Source organism: Saccharomyces eubayanus, chromosome IV (assembly GCF_001298625.1).
Source record: "Saccharomyces eubayanus strain FM1318 chromosome IV, whole genome shotgun sequence".
NCBI lineage: Eukaryota > Fungi > Ascomycota > Saccharomycetes > Saccharomycetales > Saccharomycetaceae > Saccharomyces > Saccharomyces eubayanus.
The window spans coordinates 872,356-892,299 of NC_030979.1; the positions used below are offsets into that span (position 1 = coordinate 872,356).

A 19,944-nucleotide genomic window follows, 5' to 3' on the forward strand; every position below is an offset into this window, starting at 1 on the left:
TATCTGCGGCATGCTTATTTCAAAAACTATAACAAGAAAGTGCACCTGCGACATATATATATATAAATATATACATATATGTACAAATATAAATATATACATATACATACCTTTCTAGTTGCGTGCGTGCGTGCGTGCGTGTGTGTGTGTGGGCGTGAGTCAAACCCAGTGGTAAACGATACCCATCTGAGGCAGAAGCCCGACTCTTCCAGTCCCGATGCCGTGGCAGTTAGATACGAATGCATTCGCCGATGGGCTGGACATGCGCATACATACACATGCGCCAAAAGGACTGCCCTTGTATATTGCTTTTCTCGGCGGTGCTGCCGGATGCATTTACGCCGCTGGCGTGCAGAAGCGAATATTGGGCTCTGCGGAATATGCGGTTATGCGTTCGCCGGCGGCACGCTTGGCAGGGCGGCACGGGCGGTAACCATGGTTACCGCCCGGAGAACAGGGGACAATGGCGTAAATGGTTGTTTTAGTGTATATGTATGTATATATATATACGTAGGTGCCTGTGTTGCAAAGAAAGATGTGGGTAGCTAATGTAAAAAGTCAGAGAGTGTGCTGTGCGCGGCTCAGTAGCCGGCCCACACCTCGCTGTACGTAGTCTTGCCCTTGGTCTCGGGGACTCTCTTGTACACGTACGTTGCAAACAGGGCGGCGATGGCAGCGAAGGTCGCGAACACGTAGCCGCCCATTAGGCCGTGGGCTATGGGGAAGAGGTATCCGGTGATGAAGGTGGCCAGCCAGTTGCACACAGTACCGAAGCTCTGTGCGGTGGCAGCATCCTGCGGGTACGATAGCTCGCCGATGATCAGGAACGGGATGGGCCCCAGGCCGATCGCGAACGCGGCAATGTACACGAACGTGGCCGTGACTAGCAAGAAGGACACGCCCATGGTGAGACCGAGACTGATCAGCAGCGACATGGCGGTCATCGCCGTGGTGGAGGCGAGCAGCAATGGGCGGCGCCCGACGTGGTCGATGATTGCTGAGGCAAGCAGCGTCACCACGACGTTCAGGATGGAGATCGCGAAGTTGATCTGGATCGAGTAGTCCGGCAGGAGGTTGCCGATCACTTTCACGCCGTAGAAGATAATCGAGTTGATGCCGCAGAACTGCTGGCACGACAGGATGGTCAGGATGACCGTGCGCGGCTTCTTGTACGAGGGGTCGCGCACGTACTGCCACAGTGTGGGTCCCGAGTGTGTTGCTGTTGCGCCGGACTCCGAGTCGCGGTCCTGTGCGTCGCCATGCTGCCAGTCCTGGATCTCTTGCTTCGCCTGCTGGTACGTGCCGGGACGCAGCTTGAACAAAACCATCTCCGCCTCAGGAACAAACCCCTTGTTCAGAAGCCATCTGGGCGACTCATCTACTCTGAGCCATATCAAAATGTTTGCCAAGGCTATGACGGAGCCGGCAAACAGTAACCATCTCCAGTTGTAGGAGTCCGCGTACTTGAGCGCCAGGGTCTGCGTCAGCAGGATGCCCAGGTTGATGGACACCTGATTCATGGACCCCATGGCACCCCTCCACTCCACGGGCGCGATCTCATTGATGAACAGTGGCGTGATTACGATCGCGGTACCGCAAGACATGCCCACGAGAAACCTGCCGAAGAGCAGCTGCAGATACGAGTTGGAGTAGAAGAGAATCAAAGACGACACCATGCACATGGCTGAGGCGCCCATGCTGACGTACTTCCTCCCGTACCGATTGGCCCAGTTCCCCGCGTAGTACGACCCAAACAGCCCACCAATACTAAGTATGGACGTTACGGCACCGAACTGGGAATCGCTCAGCGCAATACATTGCTTGAGACCGTGTTGGCCCACCCAGGTGTCTCCGTACGATATGTTCTCGTCGGGGGAGTCAAACTTGGAGCACGATAAGAACTGCTGGGGCGCATTCAACTCTGCTATGTGGTATCCGTACTGGACAGACCCCAAGCACGCCACTACCATGCTCAGGATCAAGTGGCCTGTAATTGACGGCTTCCTGTTCTGAGAGCCACTGCTAGGCATTAGTCTTTCCGTTTCAGTCATAGGGTTGCTCGAGATTTCCCAGTGGCTATGCTCTCTTGTGATTCTGAGAAGCACCAATCTAACATCTTAAGTCTCCCGTTATTCCCTTAAATGTAGCTTCTTAATTAAGGGAAAAACCGACGCCTCAAGCCCCATGTTTTCTCGGACAGCCTTACACTACACCTACTACTACTACTACTACTAATACTGGGGTTAGAGAAACGGAATAGTCTCGACGAAGTAAAGCGTCGCAAGTGGCATTTTAGTCCAGCTACCACAGTAACTAGTATCGTACTTTTAGCAAGCAACGTTGTGCTTTTTGGAAGAACCTTTGTTTTATATATTTAGTTGGATTCTTCAAGCTTTTGATTGACCTTAAAAGACTCTAAACTTTTTTTCGGTCGTGGCTGAAAAATTTTTCTTTTTGTTTGTTTGTTTTGATTTTGAAAAAAAACAACATTGTATAGATATATAAAGAAAAGATTGGAGTTGGAGATATGTTTTATCTTATTTAGACAATTTAACAACTAGTGACAACTACTAAGAAATCGATAGACTTACTGGATGGTTTTTTCCTCAAGTACATCCCTTTTTTCTAATAAACTTCCTACATTTCTTTTGTTCTCTTAAAAGAAAAAAAAACTATAGATAATGACAGTAACGGTAACGGATAAAAAGGCATGCTCTACTTCAATTGATGTGAAGAAGACACGTTTAACCACCACCTGGAGCCCCCAAGATCAAATCCCCGAGTTTGTGAGAAATGAGCTTTCCAAACCCCACCCAAACTACATCCTGGCGTTTTTAAACGTTGTGCAACAATTAAAAATCCAAAAGAGGACCGGTTTTCTCGACTTTGGCATCGTTGAATGCGAGAGTATCTCGGACCATATGTACAGATTAGGCATAATCACTATGCTCATCAAGGACCCGAAAGTCAACCGTGACAAATGTGTCCGAATCGCACTAGTACACGATATTGCCGAATCCTTAGTAGGCGATATCACCCCAGTCGACCCCATCGGGAAGGAGGAAAAACACCGTCGTGAATGGGAAACTATAAAATATTTATGCAATATCTTAATCAAGCCATACAATGAGATCGCGGCAAAGGAAATAATGGACGATTGGCTGTCTTATGAAAACGTCACTTCATTGGAAGCTCGATACGTGAAAGATATTGACAAATATGAAATGCTGGTGCAATGTTTTGAATACGAAAGGCAATACAAAGGAAGGAAAAATTTCGATGATTTCTTTAGAGCTGTAACCAGTGTCAAGACTGACGAGGTGAAAAGCTGGACTGATGACCTTGTCATACAGCGCCAAGACTTTTTTGCTAAGTTGCCTCAATTGAACGAATAAATAGACTCATAAATACCCTACTACATGTAGCTCTTGCAACAAAGAAAAGGACTGCTAATTACTAATATATATATATTTTAACGTACGGTCCATAGGTTATCGTGCCCAAAGATAATAGCGCCTATGGCATGTCTTCCTATGAGCGCTAGAATACCCATGCAGAATTGCAATTGTAAGATCCTGTTACATAATTTATCTTCCCTCATGGGGCCAAACCATACCAGCGTTAGGTTTATTAACGTCATATTAGAAGTGCTAATTATTTCATTGTTGTTATCAAATTCTAGGTCAATCAAATTAAAACGATATAATAGCCTCAAAATCGGTTTGAAAAAAGCTTTCGGTGGCTCTTCCTTCAAGTTGGCTCTTGATGGGTACATCAGCCCATCTTTTTCATTGAATTTGGGCAGTCTGTGTCTTGGACAGGGCACCAACTTGAATAACTGTGGACAGGAATAAATGAAATTTATGATCTGAGGAATGAATAACAAGAGCATTGTTTTAGAGAAATGCCCCAGTATGCCAACAACTGCAAACACCATACCAGCGAAGTAACAGTACGTGTCTCCAACAAACACTGTAGCAGGCCAGCGGTTCCATTTCCACAGTGCTAGAGATACGCCCAAGAATGGAATGATCAAAACAGCAGAAAATCTATGAGAATCCCTTGTGGCTGGTGGGCCCATAGAAAAATACAGCAAATCGTTCAATAACGCCAAGATGGCCAACACTATGCATTGGCCGACTTCTAGACCATTAACACCCGCCAGGATGTTGATTGAGTTGGGGCAAAATATCGCCATTGAGGCCATATAAGCATAGTACCATAGCCCTAAATCAACGCTAGTCTTTTTCAACCAATGTTCCATGAAGCCCGGAACTAACACGTGTGTAACGCCAAAGTCCACATAATAAACCATAAGTAATGGTATAGCTGCTATGGCAGGCAGGAAAAACTTGTGTCTCCAACGTAAATCGAATAAATCATCCGCGATACCCAGTAAAACTGTGCTTTCCAAGCACAAGATAGCGCTCAAATACTCAGACAACTTATCATGAGGGAAAATATTAGAGTCCATACCATTATCTTCGACTACTGATATATCACGGTGACCACCGCCAGAGGTGGTAATGACCATATACTTGTAAAAAATAAATGGAATGTAAAAGAACATAACAAACAGATAAACACCGGCAGGGATGGCCCCAATTGTTTCAGGAAGCACAGGACGACCGGGTTTACTCAGATCCTTACCGAACAGACCTATTTTAATGAACGATTTCCCCACACGTGGAATTAGCATATCTGTAGCAAAGTACCCTGCTATACCAAATCCCATGGCAGCGACAAGCGCAGAAGGACCCTGGTTTTTGTAAAAATAGATTAAGCATGTGACCAGTACCAATGATAGAAGCCGCAACATCTCTTCTGCCTTCGTTACCGTTCTATGCCTGCCCTTTTCGATAAACTCTCTATGTACACGTGTAAGAGTTATATTCACATGTTGATAGTTTTTCGCGGTGTTTTACCTCGCCATAATATGGCACTTTCGAGGATGAAGGCAATATATAAAGAAGGAAGGAATAGACGTGATACAAAATATAACTCAACCACCCTAGCGTCAGATGTATGATGACGTCTTAGCAAGTTGTGATGCCACTTTTACCGTTTACCATGACCGCGCTACCACCACTGGTGTGTAACAAGAGTTCAGCACAATCGAAGAAACGTCCTTTGCGGTTAGTCTGGTCAAGATGGACCCAACACGTTGACTATGGTAAACTGGTGTAGGTATTGGCATAACCGGACAACTAGTAGTCTCTTGACAGGCGATTTCGCTCAAGCCCTTTGTTTTTTTTATAGACTCTTTGGCCGGCCTTTTCTAGACCATTAGTAATTCCGATGACAAACGGCTTGAGGCTTTGTTATCCGCCACACAACGGCGATCTATTGTCTTCGTAGTATATGAGGCTATTGATCAGGCGGTTTTAACGATGAGCATCGTATGTGAACTTTTTTTAGGGTATATAAGAACGGATTAGCGTTCACCACTTACTGATGCAACCACCGTGCTTGAATCTTCTTGTGCAGTTGTTCTTATTGAGAACAGTTTCTTAACCAACGACAATAACCACATTTTATAAAATACCGCTATTAGTTAAAAATGTCTACCTCTTTTTATGACTTAGAATGCAAAGACAAGAAAGGTGAAACCTTCAAGTTTGACCAATTGAAGGGCAAAGTGGTGCTAATAGTTAACGTTGCTTCTAAATGCGGTTTCACTCCACAATATAAAGAACTAGAGGAATTATATAAAAAGCATCAGGATAAAGAGTTTGTTATCTTGGGTTTCCCATGTAACCAGTTCGGTAAGCAGGAACCTGGCTCTGATGAACAAATTGGCGAATTCTGCCAATTGAACTATGGTGTTACATTCCCCATCATGAAAAAAATTGAAGTTAACGGAAACGGCGCTGATCCTGTTTACAATTTCTTGAAAAGCCAAAAGTCAGGTTTACTGGGCTACAAGGGTATTAAATGGAACTTTGAGAAATTTTTAGTAGATGCTAATGGTAAGGTTGTCCAAAGATATTCTTCCTTAACAAAACCAATGTCCTTAGACCAAGAAATCCAAAACATGGTAAGCAAATGAATGTCTTCATCCGCATGCGATTATAGCTGAATAAACAGTACAATTAAAAAGATCTTTGTTTTGGTTTATTTATCCTATTTAAAAATATGTAATGTATATTTATAAGAGTTATATTCTCGAAAAAATAATTAACGAGCAGTTTCGTTTTCTGCAATAGCCTTTACTGCAAATTGCTCGGTTTCAAGATTCGATGTTTCTTCAACCTTGGCTTTCTTGCTTTCCGCCACATCAACGTCCTTTTTATCGGCGACCTCATTTGCAAACTCCTCCCTTACTCTCTTCCCATTTTCATCTTCCTTCTTCATTCTATCCTTAGTAGCATCATCGAGTACAATTCCTGCGTTGAATTCCTTTTCCAAACATTGTAGCAATGTATTTCCTCTTCTGGCCAATTCTACGGGTGTCCTACTTCTGAAGTAAAAGTCTAATTCAAAAAGAGGACAATCTCTGATTTCGTCACGCACTAATTCATACACATCGTCTCTATCCAAACCGTATTTGAATAACATTAGAAGAATAAAACGGTCCTCTTCTTCGGAATACGTCCTTTTATTGTTAGAGGAAGGAGGATGTTTCAACTTCAAATCAAAAAATGGGTTCTTATACTCAGAAAGTTTTCGGCGCAAGGCCTCTTGTTGCATTTTAACACGCTTGATCTTTTCTTCTTCATTCTCAATAATTTTCAGGTATTTCTCATAGTCTTCTATCCTCTCTATATTAGACCAGAATGCTTTAGCATAAGCACGCACTTCCTCTAATGTTTTTCCGGGAGCCAATTCCCTTGCAATGGCTTGGATCGAGTTCCTACCGTATTTACCAGATACTGTGATGAATTTTCTAAACTCAAGTTTATTCCAATTAGTGAATCCTTCAGATTCCCAGTCAGCTTTCGTTTTTTCTTCTTCTTCAGTTAACGGCTGAGCATTATTCACAGATAGTTTTAGCAATTCCAATTTTTGCTTCTTTTCATCTTCATTGGAAATATCGCCATATGCAACCTTTACATCATCCATCGTCGGTACATAACCAGTTTTCTTCGCTGTCCACATTCTTTCCTTTTCGTACAAAACTTTCAATTGTGGGGGTTGTAACTGGTGAGAATGGAAGACATGTGGCTTGGGCATTCTTGGATGCGATGGCGTTGATGACCTTCCGGTATTCAGAACGTCTTTGTAATAGTTATCAATTGAATAATTTTCCTTACGTTCACGCTTGGTGGGGTTGAGCAAAACAGGACTAATGATGTCCTTTTGAGTCTTCTTCTTAAAATCTTGACCATTCCATTCGTAGGCCGAATCTTGATTGAATTTTTGCAAATCATCAAGGCCTAAAGTTTCATATTTGGCGTTTAATGACTTTGTTTTGTTTTCAGATTTCGATAGAAGCTCGTCCAAATCAATGTCATCCCCTTTTCCCTCTGAACCTGGTTCCGGCGTTCCAGCAGAGCCAGTAGAGGTACCACTTTTGAACACATCAGCAGCACCGTGTTGAATCATGGACAATAAAGCATCCTTGGAATCAGCTTTATTCTCCTTCTTTTTTGAAGAAGTCCTGTTTTGTTGGATAACAAGTTGATCTAATCTCAGTTTTTGGGTAGCTCTTTCTAAGATCTTCTCTTCCACAGAATTATCTGTCACCAAACGGAAAACTTTGACTTGTTTCTTTTGACCAATACGATGTGCTCTATCCATTGCTTGCAAATCTGCTTGTGGATTCCAATCAGAATCGTACAGGACAACAATATCAGCTGATGTCAAATTAATACCTAACCCACCTGCACGAGTTGTCAACAGAAAAACAAATTTATTGGAGTCTGGCGCATTGTAATCATCAATGGCTTGAATTCTATCTTCATGAGCAGTAGAACCATCAATTCTGCAGTAATCGTAATCTCTGAAATAACAGTAATCTTCGAGGATATCTAATACCCTTGACATTTGACTGAAGATCAAAACTCTGGAACCTTCCTCCTTCAATTTCTTCAACAGTTTATCTAAGACTTCAAGTTTAGCAGCGTTGTATACCAAGTGTTCATCTGTGGTATATGGTGGCCCTGGTTCAGCCCCATCAAACAAATACGGATGGTTACAACATTTTCTCAGTTGCATCATGATATTCAACAGTCTTGTTTTAGATTCTTTACTACCGTTAGACCCATTGACCGCATCTAAATCCTTTTCCAAGATTTTTTTGTACCACTTCTTTTGCATATTAGACATACCAACATATAAATTCAATTCCTTCTTAGGTAGAAGAGATGTTTCAACGTCGCTTTTAATACGACGCAGCAGAAATGGCTGTAAAACAGTGTGTAATTGCCTGACAATTTTATCTTGATCATCCTCAGCACTTTCAGAGGAAAACCAATCATCAAAATCCTGTGAATCTGAAAAGATGTCTGGTAACAGAAAGTTTAGCAGTGCCCACAGTTCATGCAAGTTGTTTTGCAAAGGCGTACCAGTGATCAACAACCTATTCCGTGAAGTGAATTCTCTCAAAACTTGAGAAAGCATCGACTCTTCATTTTTGATTCTATGAGCTTCATCAATGATGATATATTCCCAGTCAATCTTTTTGAGAGGCGATTTTTCTCTAATAATAATTTCATAAGAAGCAACAACAACATCGAAATCACAAGTTAAAAGTTTCTTCTGGATTAGACTAGATCTTTCTTCTTTATCACCCTGTAGAATGAACGCGTTAACATCAGGAGTCCATCTATTGATTTCTCTCAACCAATTATTTAATGTAGATTTAGGGGCGATAACCAAAAACGGACCAGGCACTTTCTCAATGTACCTAAGGTAACCTATAAACGAAATGGTTTGCAGGGTCTTACCTAGTCCCATTTCATCAGCGAGAATACCTGCTATTTTGTTTTTATGTAAAGATACCAACCAGTTGACACCTTGGACTTGATAAGGTCTCAATTGGCCATTCACGTAGCCGGGAGAATCTCTGAATTGGAATTCGATATTTTCATCATCATCTGAGTCTTCCTCTTTTAGTAGTTCTGCATCTTCTTCGTGCTCGGTTTTCCTTCTGCGAACATCTTGATGTTTGCCTTTGCCCTTACCATTTGCTTTATTTTCCTCTAGGACATCCAAAACTTGCCTGAACTTAGGATCCTTAGCAGCCTTACTCTCAATAAAATGTTTGAACAAACCACTTAAAGATAATAAGTGCTCAAATCTCTTGGTTGTGCCTTCTAGATCAAATTTTTTATTGTTAGCATCCTTCAATAAGTAACGCTCTTTATTCGACTCAGGATCGCGTGAAGGTACGCCGACTTGAAACGGTTTCAATTTCTCCAAGTATTCTTCTGGAGCAGTCATAACTATAAAATTGGCCTGTGTCTTTTCTATTGTAGTTATAGGAAGAAGATAAATATATACGAAGGCTTTCTTGTCTGTCCTTTTTTATTCCAAGATTTATTTTCGTGTTTTTTTCTTTTTTAATATATGATTTGAAAAAAGTGAAAATTTGCAATATATGATATCTTCATCTCTAGCCACAATGAGAAACCAATTTGGCTTGATCGCACACTATTTCTGCCAACTTTTCTTACCATCAATACATATATGGACTCCATTCAAGAATCCGAGGTACTTAATGCTGTAAAAACAAAATTACCACCATGTTGCTTGAGAATATTCAAGAATAAGGTAATTCTAGTGGGAACGTATGACTTGGATAAGTCCACAGGATACAGATCAGGATCACTGGATGCCTTCACAATGGATCTTAAACCTTTGTGCTCCTACAATACATATGGAGCCATTTTAGATTTAAAACTATCTCCCTTCGATGATACATTAATATGCACAGCCCACTCAACAGGTAATATTATGCTATGGAGGATTGATTGCTCAGAGGTGGGCGAGAGTGAAGTAGAGGAAATTAAAATATCTGAAATTGCAACTTTACAGCTATTCGACAAGGATGTTCTCATAGCTTCATGTCATTTTTCTCCACTCGATCCTAGGCTTTTAGTGGTGACGAATACAGTCGGTGAAGCCGCTACCATTGATATAATAAGACTAACCGTAAAATTTACAGCATCAGCGGTTAATCAAACGTACTCCAAGTTAGATAAAATAGATTATGAAGTTCAAGGTGCAACTCAAAAAGTCATTCAAGTTGAACCAGAGCAATTTCTAAAACCACATGGTTTAGAGTGCTGGACGGCAGAGTTTGGTTGTCTACAACCTTTCCAAGATATAGTATTCACAGGTGGTGATGATTCTACAATCATGGCTCACGATTTACGTTCGAAAGATTTCGTTTGGAGTAATGGTCGCATTCACGAAGCCGGTGTTGTCGGTATCAAATGTAGCCGATCTAGCTTTCGAAACGATAAACCAACTTCGATAATAACTGGATCGTATGACGATACCATTCGTTCACTAGATTTAAGGATGATGGGAGAATCTATATATCCTGGTGAGAATGTGCCGGTAGTACGTAAGTTGGAGTGTAACCTTGGCGGCGGTGTTTGGAGGTTCGCCGAGCAGCCTATTGATTTTAGTAGCTCTTTCCGTGATGGACTTGACAGACTTTTGGTCTGCTGCATGTATGACGGTGCCAAAATAGTGGCATTAAACGATAATTCAGATGAATATTTCCAAACTCAGCATTACCTAAAGAAGGGACACGACTCAATGTGTTATGGTGGGGACTGGTCAAAATCGTTGATTGCAACATGCTCATTTTATGATAACTCTCTCCAAACATGGACTGTTTAGACAAAAATGGATATCAGTTTATCACAACTTGCTATGTATGGTTAAATTTATAGATTACACTCTTCTTGATAGTCTTGAGTAAGTTTCAAGAAAAATTTGATAGAAGTGAGCTCCTCTTCCTAGTACAATATCCTTTACTCAATATTCTTTACTTATTATACACGATTTAGGGAAAGATCTGTTGTAAACGGAAAAAGTGAATGATAATAACTGCGAGAACAATCGATGTGTCAACTCTAATTGACGTCGATCATTAAATCATCATTAGCTCCTTGAGGATCAACAAACTCTCTACTAGCACCTGCCAATAGTTCTCTTCTAATTTCAGGACCAATATCCCTGTGACCTCTTTGACGGACGGTCTCTAATAAGAAATCTCTTTGGTCTTGGGTTATATCGTTCTTGTAACGCTGTGCAAACGTCAAGAAAGCTTTGTGCCATATCACTGGGAGCACTCTTGTAGAATCTTCCCCATTACTGCCGTCATCCACAATTCTAAACCTCATAAAGTAATAAACACATTCATCGACCGTTTGGTATGGCAATGCATATTTCTTATCAAGTAGAATTTTAATGAATACGGTTGTAGGTGGAGAGAAAGGCAATCTTAAAAGATAACTTAAGGCTGCTGAAGAATGTAAAGCTGGAACAGAGATTTTAGCAAGCACACTTCCGGCAATTGTGGCTTCACGTACGTTACAACCCGTTTCGACCAGTGGGAATAAAAAGCCTTTGAAAAAGGCACTTGGTTTATAAAGCGATTTCTTTACGGCTCGGTATATGTGATAGTTCAAAGAGTGGTCTTCACTGGTTTCAATGTTTTCACGGAAACGTTCAAGTAGAATTAGACTGATGAATTTCTGAGACTCTTTGGCTGTTAAGTTAGATACAAATAATTTTGTTGCCTCATAAACAACGTGTGGTGACCATTCCTCCGGGTTGGTAACATATAAAACATCTTGCCAATTTCGTAAAGATGGGATAACCTTGAATAACTTTGGTAATTTACCGTGAGTCCAGGTCTTCAAGATACTACCGACCGTGGTATATGCTTTAATAACCTTCTCCGGTAATGCAACACCTTCTCCGCTTCTCAAACCGGATGATATATTGCCTCTTGAGGTACCCTGTTCATTAGCAGCTTGTTCATCGTCTTGCATATCTCCAATTTGGCTCTCCTTCTCTTTAATAGAGGCCATAATCTTATCCGCAAGGTTGTAGCTACCACCTAAAGAATTAAAGTCATTTGATGTCTTGAAGTATTGTTCGAACATCGCAGCATCTTCTTCGTCAATCTCAACAACCTCTTCCTCTTCTTTATAATCTCCTTCCGGCTCGAAATCTGATATATCCTCTTCAAATTCCTCTTCGTCGTCATCGTCATCTTCATCGTTATAACTCATGGTGGTGAATCTGGCTTCGAGTTGCTTATTTCTTTCTGATTCAGCAAGTTCTTCACCTTCGATCTCATCTTGTTGTTCCTTTGCCAACTGTAGAATTTTTCTCGATGCTTTGGAATCTATATAGCCATCTTCACCCTTTCCAGCATCGGTTTCAGCAGCTTCAGTTTTTGCTACTTTCCATTTGTTAACTTTTTTCAAGGTACCTTGGGCTGCATCCAAATCCTTTAAAAGTGGATCATGTCTTTGTTTTTTGTTTCTAGAAGAAGAAGCTCTTGCCATTATACAGGGGTGTTTTAGTGTTTTGTTAATCTGATATTCTCAAAGTGAACTAAATCTTCGAACAAAGCAGCTAGTTTATTACACAGACTTGCTTTTCTGGAAGAAAATAGAGCTCATCGATTTTTTGAAAATTTTCATTTCCGATTCTTCATTAAAAAAAAACTGAAAAAAAGTATTTCAACTAAAAAAATGCAATCTCATACCTAACCCATACCAGAATCAATATGGCTGTTTTAGAAGACAGAGAACAGAGAACTTGAATACCAGCTGATTCCTTACATGTGACAAGGATCGATGATGTTCATATTTGTTAATGTAGAATATTTGATCTTTGAGGCATCTATCATTACTGCGTATATAGACTAAGAGCTATCTAGGAAATATACACAACCAACTCTATCATTCTTTGTCCATTCTGACCTTCAAGCCGTGCTCTAATAAGTATTCCTTCACGTCATTAACGGTGTATTCACTTCTATGGAACATACCCGCACCTAAACAAGCGTCTGCACCAGTCTTCAGAAAAGCCTCCTCAAAATGCGCAGGAACACCAGCACCACTTGAAGCGATGACTGGAATTCTGACTGCTTCTTTGACGTGGTCTATCAATTCCAAATCATAACCAGAATTAGAACCATCCTTGTCTATACAGTTCAGTAAAACCTCACCAGCACCTAGGGCTTCGCAAGCCCTTGTTAACTCCCACACACCAAGGTCTCTTGCTTCTCTCCCACCTTTAATTGTACATTGGTACCAGCAATAATCTTGTCCATCAGGCCCCAAGTATCTGGTCTTGAAGACTTTATTTTTGGTATCCGTTGGTGAATTTACATATACTCTTTTGGGATCCACCGAAATAACGACTGCCTGAGCACCGTATGCTTTAGAGATGGTTTCTATTGGTGATGTTCCGTCTCCTTTGTTTCCCAATTCGTAGTACTTTTCAGCAGCGTAAACTGCATCTGTACCGATTGAGATCTTATCAGCACCTGATCTGAAGTATAGACTTGCCACTTCTAAAGCAGGGATCCTAGATCCATCAACATCAACAATGTCTTTAATACCTCCGCCAACAGTCAGCGGCACAAACACCGTCTTAGCAGCTTGCCTCAGAACTTCTAGCATTGGAGTGTCCTTTAGAGGGCAATCTCTAAAGGAAGTAATATTCAAGAACGTGACTTCATCCGCACCTTGTTGATAGTACTTCTGTGCTAATTGTACAGGTTTACCAAGATTCCTGACATCTTTACCAACGTCCTTTTCACGTACGTCATATTGATCGCCTTTAGTAACCACGAGATCACCTTGATCATTAGTACGCACATCAAGACACGCAATAATTCTACGTGTAAGACCATAATTTGAATAGTCATTCATTAATAGCTTTTTTTCCTCTGGGGTATAGTTTGGAATGTTAGGATTTTGTTGCTTCAAGAAGTTTTCAATAACATCTAAACCAGCTTTGCCAGATTTTTCTGGGTGAAATTGAGTAGCAAAGATATTTTTTTTGTTGATGGCAGCAATAAACTCTTGTGAGCCATACTTGGCCTTGGCGATTTTCCAACCATCACTTTGTAGCGATTTTTCAATTTCCAAATTTAAAATGGCAGCAAATGAATGAACAAAATAATATCTCTTGTATGGGTCTAGCCCAAAGAACAGGTCTTCGGAAGGGATACAAGAATTCCAACCTATTTCTGGAACAGGCTTTTCTGAATCATCGAATTTGGATAATTTGAAATCAATGTAATTTAAGCCTGGACTCCCAGCACTTTCAACAGAACCGGCAAACATCGCTTGCAAACCAACGCAAATACCCATTATTGGTTTCCCCGATTCGATGTATTCCTTTATGGGCTTTTCAAATCCTCGACTAAACAAATTGTCTACGAAATGACCATAATTTCCGACACCTGGTAAGACCAATCTCGACATTTCGTTTATATTGAAATCTTCTGGTGATTTTACCAGTTGTACTTGGTACCCTAAATGTTCAATTGCATTGGTTAGCGATTGTAAATTACCACTTTCAACATCGATCACGTGAACTACTGTCATTTTTTGCTGTAATCTTTCACCTTTTACCTTACAAATACGCAACTTAGAAAGATACAAAACGATTCTTGATCTGACTTTAATTCTTCCTTCTTTCAAGTTTGGTGGATGGTTTTTGAAAGCTAAAGAAAAACTGTTATTATGTATGTTTTGGAGATCTGACTCTTTTCCAATCATTTTTTATTTTTCTTAATCGCATAATTGAGCGCTAAGGAAAAAAAATATTTCGAGAACATGATATGACTCAAAACGATTTCCTTTTCACAGGCAAATAAGCAATAGCATGTAGTTCGCAAGATCAATGGAGAGATAATTGCGTTTTCCTTTTGAAATTGGTTGTTTTTGTTAAGTAAGTAAATAGCGCTAAACACAATTAAATAACACCGATTGGGTAGTAAAGGAAAAATGTACGTTATATATATATATCATTAAGAACATCTATTTCTTGTTGAGTTCTCTTCTTTGTCTAACCGCAGAAGCCAATTTTCTCAAGACGTCTTCAGTAGTACTCCAGCCTATACAAGCATCGGTGATAGAAACACCGTACTTCAAACCAGCTTTACCTTCGGTGGGGATACCTTGGTTACCTTCGTTGATGTTGGATTCAATCATGACACCGGTGATGGCGTTATCACCCTTAGCGATTTGTTCACAGACGACATCGTTAACCTTTGGTTGGTTTCTGTAATCTTTGTTGGAGTTACCGTGAGAGTAGTCGATCATTAAACCATTAGAGCCAGCAGGCAATTGAGCCTTAGCTTCAGCAACGGATTTGGCATCGTAGTTGGTTCCTTTCTTACCACCTCTCAAGATGACGAAACAGTGTTCGTTACCCTTAGTGGTGGTGATAGCAGCAACACCATGCTTAGTAACACCCATGAAATGATGAGAATGTGCGGCGGCTTGACAAGCATCCACAGCGACGTTCAGAGTACCGTCGGTACCGTTCTTGAAACCGACTGGGAAGGATAAACCGGAGGCTAATTCCCTGTGCAATTGAGATTCGGTGGTTCTGGCACCGATGGCACCGAAGGAGACCAAATCGGCCAAGTATTGAGGAGAAATGGTATCTAGCATTTCAGAACCAATTGGTAAACCGATATTTGTCAAGTTGACGAACAACTGTCTGGCGGATTGCAAACCCTTGTTAATGTTGAAAGTGTTGTTGACATCAGGATCATTGATCAGACCTTTCCAGCCGACTGTAGTTCTTGGCTTTTCCAGGTATGCTCTCATAATAATAGATAAATCACCTTTTAATTCTTCGGCAAGCTTCTTTAATCTCAAAGCATATTCTTGGGCAGCATCTAGATCGTGAATAGAACATGGACCGACGATGACAAGAACTCTGTCGTCTTTGCCGGTAATGATATCTATAGCTTCTCTTCTACCTCTCTTGGCTGTTTCTAAAGAAGTTTGAGTAGCTGGAATTTGCACTTGAAGGAGAGCTGGAGAGGCTAATGGGTCGTAACCTAAAATTCTGACATCTTCTTCAGCAGCTTCATTTACGTTTGGAGTGCCATTGGCACCGAACATTGGGGATTCACTCATTTCTGATGGATGTCTTACGTTTACGATTTTATATATACAAAATAAATGAATAAAAAAAGGAAATGATCTTTTTGATATTCTTGATTACTTTTATATACTACTGCAAGGGGAGAGGATACAAAACCAATTCAATAAGAGAAGGGAAAGAAAACAAGGAAAAGGCTAGGTATTAATATGAATTTGAACGTTGATTGGATTTGATCCTTAGGTAGTCAGTATGCTTCGAAAGACTCCCGCACTTTTTTTTTTTCAAAATTTTGAGCAAAAATTTTTCACTCTGCTGTTGAGTCATCTCGCCGCAACGTACAAAATGCGCAGGGTGCAGCAGTGGGCCCACGTTTTGAGCGGTTCTGCCATATGTCCTCTCCTCTATATTAAGCAACCTTACTTTGACATTGCGTGAGGCTTTAACAGTGGGGTTCCGTACAGCCCCATGACCAATAAGAGGATGCAGATAGAATACTTGTACGAGAATAAAAATTACAGCCGATCATGTGCCTTTTTCTTTATTGGGAGTGAGCGAACTCGTGATTTCGATTTGTCGGTAGGATCATAGCGTCAACGCTAATGTTTAATTGAAGTGGTAGGAGTTTTGCACATTAGCTTATGGTTGGTGAATCGTGCGAACTTTCCGTGCTAAGTTGTTCCCTTGCCACTTTCTTACATTTCAATGGACTTAGCCTTCAAAAAGTGCTGGTCACTAAACGGTTTTGCTTCAAATTTCACATCAGCGTCTTGCTTACCTTTTTTTTTTCTGGCGTTTTTGTGTCACAAAATAGCCATTGGATGCGACGTCGCATAATATGGGCGGCTACTGCTTAATAAATAAGAACACAATGTCATCGCGAGATCCTCTTCTGTAGATTCAAGTAGTCATTTAGTCGTGCTAATATTTAAAATTAAATCTGATATACAGAACATACCTTATTGTAGCCAATGATGTTTTCGACCTCGTCCTCTTCAATAAATTCTGACATTTCCCAGGTGCTATCGGAAAATATTCCAAGTAGATCTACTACCCTCACTAGAGACTCTACACAAAACCGAATAAGTGAAGACTGGGATAGCGAAGGCTTCACCGATAAGTTGCCCAAGAAATTGATTCAGTTGAAGAAACTGAAAAACGGCGGTACTACGATTAAAAAGGCTAAGGAGGATTTTGAATATTGTTACGATTCATTACGGCTGTACGAAAACCCATATGTAACTTCTTCTGTAGATAAAAAAAGTGGTTACAGCATTGAACTACGCCTAGATGACAAGTACAAAACGTTAATGTTTTCAGATTTGCAACTGAATAACGATTTTCCATTGTATTACGATTCCTCATTGGAAAATATACCAAGACGCAATGAAAGAGAAGCCGTCACGCCTTTACAAATAAAGGGAAAAATTAGAATACATATTGACAGAGATGACCAGGCGCTTTTAATCACTTCTCAATCAATTTCTTTAAAATGCTTCACTAAAGAATACGCGTGTTTTGTTAATTCGCAAATAAGTGAAAATTCCAGCAATAGACAAATAATTAAGCAATTAAACCATACAGATTTTTTCGAGTCTTCCACTTACCCCAAACAACAATTAAAAGTCATACATCATTCATTGAGTGACAAAAAAATTCTTCTAGCAAAAGGCACGTATGATTACCCATTTACATTTACACTTCAAGCCAACACTTTTCCGGCCACGTTCTCTTCCTTCTTTGGCAAGACACATTTCCGAATAGAAAGTTCGACTTCGATAATGAGAATACCAAGTAAACCTAAAGGTTTTCTCACTTTTCTAAAAAATGAGAATATTACAGACAAGGTTATTTTGACAGAAGAGATTAAGGTTAAAAGAGTTTTGCCTTCAACAAATATGCTCAAATATGAAATGTTCCAGCTACGATCATACAACACAGCAAATGATGTAGTGATTTCTGTTATTGGAAATTCCAAATTAATTGAGATCGGCACGCCTTTCCAAATGATCCTGTCGATCGTAAAAGCCGATTCTTCTATCGATTTACATGAAACCTCTTTGACAGTAGCACAAAGAATGGCAATACCCAGTATTGATTTAAAAAGCAAGGATATATTGCCGGAACCCTATATTAAGAAATCTGAATACCTCCTAAAAACCGTCGAAAGTCAAAGTTTTGATTCTGACAAAACAGTATACGGGTTTTGCTTTGACGACGTTGTTATTCCAAACTACACCGAAGGTCTACCGAGCTGGTTCAAAACATTTTACTGCGAACCTAGTTCATTTTATCCCAATTATGTTGCTCTCAAAGTTACTCATTTACTTTTGTTCCGAATTAATTATAGCAGGATTGAAATGGTAGAAGGAGTGGAAGTAAAGAAAAATTATCGCATAACAGTAAATTTCCCGGTTTTGATTGGTGATAGTGATATCTCAACCAGTTCTCTGTTGCCCAGGTATGAAAAATTCGAGAATATTAGCGATTTACAAGATGATCCTCCATTATATTCGATGGTAATAGGTGAAGACGTAGATCCCTTAAATTGATGTTTAACGTTTCATATTTTTATTTTTGTTTTTGTTTGCATGATATACGTGTACTATTTTGATTTTTTTTTTCACTATATATCTACGTACCAATTGTCTAGTAGACATCTCTGTTGTTGARCAGAAAGTGCAATAATATGCTTAATGCCTTCTCATCGGTTTACATGACACCCAAAAGGATCGTTTTATCGAAAATAGTTCTTCTACTGTACCTGTTGTGGGATGGTTGATACTCATTAGAGTGCTAAAGGATCTTTCTCTAATGATAGCGCCGCTTTCCATAAAGTGGAGCAAAGCCTCGCGCCCTTTTTACCATTACTGATATGCTTTTAAGTCATTGTACAGTTCCAAAGAAATTTAAACCTTTAAATTCAATTGCTCTATTTTTGACAAGTGTTTGGATTTATACGAAATATAAACACTAGCCTCCAATAGTGAAAAGAAAACGATTTGGCAAAAATACCAAATCACGCTTCCCCCAGCAAGAAGCACACAGATATTTGGTCGTCTTATGCCAATGATCATGAAATGACATTAGGATTGAGCGCTTGCAACGACGCTTTCAACAGCTAAAAACACAATCGCTTTCCTTACAACAATTCCTCTTGAGATTATCACCATTGAATATCAGAAACTAAAAAGTCGTTTAGACGATGCTTAACTTACGTTCCTCTTATATCTGTTTTGAAACTGGTGGCTGGCCACTTCCTACTTACTTACATTATCGAATTGTTCTTGTATTGAAACTTGCCTTGAGAGGAGAATAAAGTACATGCAGTCGGGCGACTGTTAGTTTAGAGGTTTTGACTACCGGCACAGGTCACTGTGGGTCATTTGGTGACATGTCTATTTGACTATTTGAGTTAAAGACAAGATTTTCTTTCCATATACGTTGCTTCAAACAGATACCACACAATTCTTTCTACATAACGTTAAATTATACAATTCTCTAGGAGAGACAAGAAACGTCTAATACAAGAAGGGATTACTATTTGATGCCAACAGTACGACCAGACCTCTCCTAAAGCACAGCACTGGGGTTGTCCTCAGTGAAGTGAAGAAGTCTTTCTCTGTGAAACGCTGTGAATTTATACTCTTTGGGTAAAATCACGAAAACTCAAGTTTCTATTGCTTTGTAAAAACGCACAAACTCATATTTTCTTCCTAGAGGAAAAGTACTGCTACTACATCATTAAAAAGTACGTTATGTATAGTATTTTCAGGCATATATTTATCTTATAACCTGCTGTTTTTTTTTTATCGCGGAGGAAAAGCTCTCCAATATAGAAAAAGGCGAATTGACAAGACAAGACTGGTACTATTGAAGAGAGCTAATAGTATTTAC

The 19,944-nt window shown here is 40.1% G+C and overlaps 11 protein-coding genes across 11 annotated transcripts; 5 read left to right on the top strand and 6 right to left on the bottom strand.

Moving 5' to 3' along the window:
- Nucleotides 1-78: 78 nt before the first annotated feature.
- Nucleotides 79-549, top strand: DI49_1264 (uncharacterized protein; the record flags this gene model as incomplete). Its single annotated transcript, XM_018364466.1, has 1 exon — nt 79-549. The coding sequence occupies one exon, from the start codon at nt 79-81 to the stop codon at nt 547-549; it is 471 nt and encodes a 156-aa protein (XP_018223267.1).
- A 32-nt stretch (nt 550-581) lies between these two features.
- On the bottom strand, nt 582-2,051 carry VVS1 (Vvs1p; the record flags this gene model as incomplete). The annotated part of the gene is made up of 1 exon (XM_018364467.1): nt 582-2,051. The coding sequence occupies one exon, from the start codon at nt 2,049-2,051 to the stop codon at nt 582-584; it is 1,470 nt and encodes a 489-aa protein (XP_018223268.1).
- Nucleotides 2,052-2,681: 630 nt separating this feature from the next.
- DI49_1266 (5'-deoxynucleotidase) lies at nt 2,682-3,395 on the top strand (the record flags this gene model as incomplete). Its single annotated transcript, XM_018364468.1, has 1 exon — nt 2,682-3,395. The coding sequence occupies one exon, from the start codon at nt 2,682-2,684 to the stop codon at nt 3,393-3,395; it is 714 nt and encodes a 237-aa protein (XP_018223269.1).
- A 77-nt stretch (nt 3,396-3,472) lies between these two features.
- Nucleotides 3,473-4,819, bottom strand: ALG7 (UDP-N-acetylglucosamine--dolichyl-phosphate N-acetylglucosaminephosphotransferase; the record flags this gene model as incomplete). The annotated part of the gene is made up of 1 exon (XM_018364469.1): nt 3,473-4,819. The coding sequence occupies one exon, from the start codon at nt 4,817-4,819 to the stop codon at nt 3,473-3,475; it is 1,347 nt and encodes a 448-aa protein (XP_018223270.1).
- Nucleotides 4,820-5,560: 741 nt separating this feature from the next.
- GPX2 (glutathione peroxidase GPX2) lies at nt 5,561-6,049 on the top strand (the record flags this gene model as incomplete). Its single annotated transcript, XM_018364470.1, has 1 exon — nt 5,561-6,049. The coding sequence occupies one exon, from the start codon at nt 5,561-5,563 to the stop codon at nt 6,047-6,049; it is 489 nt and encodes a 162-aa protein (XP_018223271.1).
- Nucleotides 6,050-6,177: 128 nt separating this feature from the next.
- Nucleotides 6,178-9,384, bottom strand: ISW1 (chromatin-remodeling ATPase ISW1; the record flags this gene model as incomplete). Its single annotated transcript, XM_018364471.1, has 1 exon — nt 6,178-9,384. One exon carries the CDS (start codon nt 9,382-9,384, stop codon nt 6,178-6,180), a length of 3,207 nt encoding a protein of 1,068 aa, XP_018223272.1.
- Nucleotides 9,385-9,630: 246 nt separating this feature from the next.
- Nucleotides 9,631-10,794, top strand: RRT2 (diphthamide synthase; the record flags this gene model as incomplete). The annotated part of the gene is made up of 1 exon (XM_018364472.1): nt 9,631-10,794. One exon carries the CDS (start codon nt 9,631-9,633, stop codon nt 10,792-10,794), a length of 1,164 nt encoding a protein of 387 aa, XP_018223273.1.
- A 236-nt stretch (nt 10,795-11,030) lies between these two features.
- On the bottom strand, nt 11,031-12,476 carry ENP1 (snoRNA-binding rRNA-processing protein ENP1; the record flags this gene model as incomplete). Its single annotated transcript, XM_018364473.1, has 1 exon — nt 11,031-12,476. One exon carries the CDS (start codon nt 12,474-12,476, stop codon nt 11,031-11,033), a length of 1,446 nt encoding a protein of 481 aa, XP_018223274.1.
- A 399-nt stretch (nt 12,477-12,875) lies between these two features.
- HIS7 (imidazoleglycerol-phosphate synthase) lies at nt 12,876-14,708 on the bottom strand (the record flags this gene model as incomplete). Its single annotated transcript, XM_018364474.1, has 1 exon — nt 12,876-14,708. One exon carries the CDS (start codon nt 14,706-14,708, stop codon nt 12,876-12,878), a length of 1,833 nt encoding a protein of 610 aa, XP_018223275.1.
- A 261-nt stretch (nt 14,709-14,969) lies between these two features.
- ARO4 (3-deoxy-7-phosphoheptulonate synthase ARO4) lies at nt 14,970-16,082 on the bottom strand (the record flags this gene model as incomplete). Its single annotated transcript, XM_018364475.1, has 1 exon — nt 14,970-16,082. One exon carries the CDS (start codon nt 16,080-16,082, stop codon nt 14,970-14,972), a length of 1,113 nt encoding a protein of 370 aa, XP_018223276.1.
- Nucleotides 16,083-17,018: 936 nt separating this feature from the next.
- On the top strand, nt 17,019-18,599 carry SPO23 (Spo23p; the record flags this gene model as incomplete). The annotated part of the gene is made up of 1 exon (XM_018364476.1): nt 17,019-18,599. The coding sequence occupies one exon, from the start codon at nt 17,019-17,021 to the stop codon at nt 18,597-18,599; it is 1,581 nt and encodes a 526-aa protein (XP_018223277.1).
- Between the last annotated feature and the right edge of the window lie 1,345 nt (nt 18,600-19,944).